This window comes from Megalopta genalis, unplaced genomic scaffold, assembly GCF_051020955.1.
Source record: "Megalopta genalis isolate 19385.01 unplaced genomic scaffold, iyMegGena1_principal scaffold0029, whole genome shotgun sequence".
Taxonomy (NCBI): Eukaryota; Metazoa; Arthropoda; class Insecta; order Hymenoptera; family Halictidae; genus Megalopta; species Megalopta genalis.
Window position 1 is genome coordinate 453723 of NW_027476098.1, and position 5671 is coordinate 459393.

The following is a 5671-nucleotide window of genomic DNA, read 5'->3' on the forward strand; positions in this document are numbered from 1 at the left end:
TAACACATTTCGGTTATCTGTATGACCACGGTCGACATCAGGGACTTGTATTCGTACATTATCACCAATTTGAGCAGGAGGAAATTGTTTTTGTGAGGCTCGTAACATTTTTGTTGCTTGCAGTAGAAGATTTTCTTTCGCGGCCGCTCTTTTTGTAGAAATCAACTTGTGTTTTTCAGTCAGAATTTGATGTGAAGACGTTGAGGTTGTAGGTCCTCTTCAATATTTTTCTTTGGAATATGGTTTTCGGTATGACCACCACTCAAATTTTTTTTATAAGCATTACCAGTTTCTTCAAGTTGTTCTTCGGTTTCAGAAGTATTGGCAGTTTCTTCGAGTTGTTCTTCAATTTCAATATTTGCGATTTGTTCGCCAGGCAAAAAACACGATGCTATGCCTCTTTTTGCTTCAACGCCAAACATGGCTTCATAAGGACTTCGGCGTATTCCTTCGTGGTATGTAGTGTTCTTGACCATTTATTTGTATCGTTATCGTTCATCCATGCAGTTAGCATATTCTGTATATCCTGACTGGCCCTTTCAACTGAGCCTTGTGTTTGACTGTGACGAGGCTTTCCATGAACTATTTTAACATCTTTCCACACAGCGCATATTTCGGATATGACTTGATTACTAAATTCTTTGCCATTATCTGATTGCAATACTGCTGGTGCACCAAATGTTAAAAATATTGAAAGAACGTGATGCGCTACTTCTTCAGCTTTTTTAGTTTTCAAAGGTCGTAGCTGGACAAACTTAGTTAAATGATCTTGATACACCATTATGAACTTATATTCGCCACTTCTGTTTGACTGCAGATCTATCAGATCAACTTGACATCTTGAGTTTAATTCAGAACTAACCATTGGCTTCACAACAATACCTTTCTTAGGTTCATTTGACACTGTTTACATAAATTTAAATACAACATTACAACTTCATATGTAATATTTTTGTATTTAACTTGCAACTCTTTAAGCATACGTATTCTTCCTCCGTGGCCTATTCTGGTGTGAGTTTCATATAGTATACTGTACAATTCTTCATTGGTAACATAATACTGTATGTTCGTTTCCCCTGGTTTTAATGGTACAATTAACTTCTCTTCATCATTAATTTTTAAAACATCAAAACGTTTTAATCGTCTGTAATGGTGTGTTGCATTCAATTTTAGCAGAAACCACTTCAGAAAGTATTTTAGAATACTTTTCTTGAGAAAAATAAAAACAATTGTCTTCTCGTTTACCCGCAATTAATGCATTTAACTTTTCAAGAAAAAGATCACGATTTACTGCAGTATCCATTTAGTATAAATTAGGGTATCGGAAAAAAATTAAGAAAACGTTGCTCGCGTTATCAAAGCTTGCATAAGACTGACAAAGCTGATTGACTCCGAGCAGAACAAAGGATTTGGCGGGAGAGAGCCAGTTACTTGTTTTTTGACTCTTCTGTTTTGGACCTCCACCAGAGCATATCTGCGATTGTCGACACACACCGGAGAGGGTCCGAATGTACAACAATGTAATGAAATATTCGATCTTTCACCGACGTATTTGGTATCTGTTGACATTCACCGGTGAAAGTCGACATTCTCCAATTTCGGTCATTCACGGTAACATATACATACATATTGTTGCGAATTACTGCACTTCTCCCGCGTCGCGGCATTTTATTTACAATAGAGTACATAAACTATAAAACAACTAAATTCAACTATGTTAGAGATCTTTGAATTAGATGGTGTTGATCGCTCGACGGTCCGATCCCGACTCTTCGATTGTCCGTTGATAAAACACCTCCGTGGCAACCCCTCTCTTCTATGTTTCTTTAAGGAGTTGCTCACAACAGGGCAGTTTCACATTACAGCGACTTGATTTGGACAAGTCGCCGTAACATTGCCCTCCTCGCCGAATGTGCGGCCGTCCCGGCCGCGGCAAATTTCACTTGTCTTGACCAACGACAATCGAACCGTTAATCCTGCCAGCTTCAGTCCTATAACCTTGAACTATCGTTCCATCGGACAACTGACAGGTAACCTCCACCGCAAGTACTTCTGTCTGAAAAGTAGGTAAACAAGGAAAGAATGTAATTAGTTACCCAGGTGGCCTTTTCCAGACAGTTTACGTCCTGACATTTGTCCTCCGTCTCAAGGGAAAATCACCAAAAAACCTTGAGCAGAGCGTCAGTACTTCTACGACGCGTACAGCTCTAAACTCTGTCGCTCACCCTTCCCCTTAATTCTTCGTTTTGAGGCTTGAGCGTTTCTTTCTTGTAGAAGTTTTGAGAACTTCTTACTTGTAGACTTCCCGGGAGTTCCCTGCTCTGATCAATCACCAAAACTCTTCCCCAGATGCACCTCCAATCACCACAGGATACTACCTTCAGTAATATGGGATCCGGTGCATCTCTTTTTGTGGACCAGTCAGGAAAGGGTGTACCCTCCCGAGAACACGTCCTCACTCCCCAATGGGAGGACGTAATCTTCCAGAGGATACAACTTCCTTCCCCCATCGAACCGTTTCTTCCACAAATGGAAAGAGCTCAGCGTGTCAGTACACAGATCGCTCCCTCGTCTTCTGCGAAGAAACGTCCTCTTCTTGGTTGAGAGACAGTCAAAGGCTTCTGTGTACAGCGTCGTAGCGAGCCAAGCGGTTAACGTGTACGATCTTCGGTTTCGACTTCGGAGAACGAGTTACACGATAAGTAATGTCGTTCAGGCGATCCTGTACCACATAAGGACCTTCCCACGCGGACTGCAACTTGGGATATTTTCCTTTCGTCCTTCGTGGTTGGAACAGCTATACTTTCTCGCCTCTAGCAAACGTAATTGAATTAGCGTAAACATCATACCAAGATTTCATTTTGTCTCCGCTAATTCTCAGTCTCTGGCGAATAAATTCATGAATTTTAGCCAGTCTGATAAGCGTTTGCTGAACAAACTCGTCCTCCTCATATCTTGATTCAGGCTGGAGTCCTCTCTGAAGATCCATTGGAAGTCGAAGCTCTCTACCAGTGAGAATCATCGATGGAGTGTTCTTCATTGTCTCGTGTCTGCTTGAGCGATAGGATAGTAAAAATAACGGTATCCAGTCGTCCCAATCCCGTTGATGATCCGCTACAAACATTGACAAATACTGCAGCAGAGTCCGAATCAACCTCTCCACGAGCCCATCAGATTGTGGATGCAAAGGAGTAGTGCAAGTCTTCTTAATACCAAGCAGCACCATCAACCGCTTGAAGTCCGCCGACACAAAATTTCTCCCCTGATCCGAATCAAGTTACAACGGTACGCCATGACGACTTACAACTTCTGTAAGAAGGGCCTTCGCAACCTCCGGACCATTCCTTGCGAAACAAGTATTACATCGACGACACCAGTCTTCCACATCCTTGCGATTATCAGGCCAGTAAAATTTTCGACGTACCCTGTCCAGAGTTTTGAGTATCATATGAGTATCATATGAGAGTATCATGACAATCTGTCATCACCGAGCTTACCATTTCTCTTGGAACCATCAGTAACCACTTGTTACTTTTTCCATCAGGGGATTCCCACTTACGAAACAGTAGATCCTCGTACACTTCCAAGGAATCCCAGATTGATACGAGATATTTAATTCTCGTATTCCTGTCCGAAATCTCCTGCCAATCGGGCCTGCTACCCTCTTTTTTTCTTGACAGGATGAAACCAATTTCTTCATCCTCCTCCTGTTTTCTCCTCCACTATTCAAAATCAAAAGTTTCGCAGAGTGTCCGCAGAACTACGTCTCTATTTTCTTCCGTCTTCTCCTCCAGGCGCTTGCATCGCGCACAATCCAGCGATTCGCAAGGCCTGCGAGAAAGACCGTCCGCGTTCTGATGGAGTCTTCCTTCCCGGTGTTTCACCTCAAAGTCATATCCCTGAATCCGCTCGATTCAACGTGCTACCTGTCCTTCCGGATTCTTGAAAGACAGCAACCAACGTAAAGCAGCGTGATCGATCCTCAGAAGGAATCTATGCCCATAAAGGTAATGATGAAAATGTTCAATAGATTTCACTATCGCTAACAGTTCCTTCCGAGTAACGCAATAATTCTTCTCAGCTTTTCCTAGCGTCTTGGAGAAGTAGGCGATTACTCTCTCCCGACCTTGCCGAACTTGAGAAAGAACTGCTCCAATTGCAAAATTTGAGGCATCCGTGTCCAAAATGAATTCTGTATTAACCGACGGATAAGAAAGAATGGGAGACTCCATCAATTTCCTTTTTAATTTCTCGAACGAATGTTCCGTTTCTTCCGTCCACACGAAAATTTTCTCGTTCTCGATCAAACGATGTAAGGGCTTCGCAATATCGGCGAAATTTTTAACAAACTTCCGATAATAAGTGCAAAATCCCAGGAAACTCTTCAACTCTGTTTTATTCTTCGGCACCGGCCAATTCTTTACTGCATCCAATTTTTCAGGATCAGTTTGTACACCCATCTCGGATACTACGTGTCCAAGATATTTCACTTCTTTGCAGAAGAAATTACACTTCTTCGGGCTCATCAGCAAGCAAGCTTTCCTTAGGCGAGCAAGTACCTTCTGCAGACGTTGTACTTCCTCTTCAAAACTTCTACCGAAAATTATGATGTCGTCGAGGTATACCAAACAAATCTACCAGTTTAACCCTCTTAAGACGTTGTCCATTAGACGTTTAAAGGTAGCTGGTGCGTTACGAAGACCAAATGGCATGACTTTGAACTGCCATAATCCAGTACCCACACAAAAGGCAGTCTTTTCCTTATTTACAGGATCCATGGATATCTGCCAATATCCACTTTGTAAGTCGATCGTCGAAAACCAACAGGAGCCATCCAAAGCGTCCAACGTATCTTCTATCCTTGGAAGGGGGTACGAATCTTTCTTGGTGATATTGTTCAGACGCCTGTAATCCACGCAAAATCTGATGGACCCGTCCTTCTTCTTGACCAATACCACGGGTGAAGACCAGGGGCTTTGAGACTTTTCTATGACTCCTTGTCGTTCCATTTTCGACAATAATTCATCTACTTCTGAACGTCGATGAAGTGGTAATCGTCGGGGTGCCTGTTTTATGGGAAGACTGTCACCGGTATCTATCTTGTGACATACTACGTCACATTTTCCCACCTCTTCGGAATCTTTCGCAAAAACATCTGCAAATTCCGTCAATAACTCAGCAAAAGTTTTCTTTTGCTCTGCGGACAGGTTTATAGAACATCTCTGATGAAGATCCTGAAGATGATCCGGTACTAATGTATTCCTGTTTTTCTTTATCTCCTTCGTAGCCGAATCTTCTCCATACTTCAGCAACGGCAATTGCATTCCTTTCAAATGAAGAACCTCGTTTGTAAAGTCCAGTTGACAGGCATGCTTTTTAAGAAATTCGATTCCCAAAATACATTCTTCCATCATACTGACGAAGAAGAACTCTTCTTCGGTCTCGACTTCTCCAATAGAAACAGGTAGATGCTTTTTACCAAAAATCGGTAATCTCTGACCGGAGACTGAAAAAACCTTCACTCCTGTCATGCTCGCCGAACTATTCTGCCTTGTAGCATAAGTTTCCCGTAGAAGGTTAACCGATGAGCCTGTGTCCAAGATGATTTTCCTTTTCTTCGCTCTGTGGCGGCGACAAGCCGGCGCCACGTCTCCGCCATGTGTTTAGTTTT

General features: G+C 42.4%; 1 protein-coding gene across 1 annotated transcript; it reads right to left on the reverse strand.

Moving 5' to 3' along the window:
- Positions 1–391: 391 nt before the first annotated feature.
- On the reverse strand, positions 392–5009 carry LOC143260987 (uncharacterized). Its single transcript, XM_076527626.1, has 8 exons — positions 4648–5009; positions 4425–4593; positions 3498–3722; positions 3123–3262; positions 2226–2520; positions 1944–2056; positions 984–1144; positions 392–903 (listed from the first exon to the last, which is right to left on the reverse strand). Exons 1-8 carry the CDS (start codon positions 5007–5009, stop codon positions 392–394), a joined length of 1977 nt encoding a protein of 658 aa, XP_076383741.1.
- Between the last annotated feature and the right edge of the window lie 662 nt (positions 5010–5671).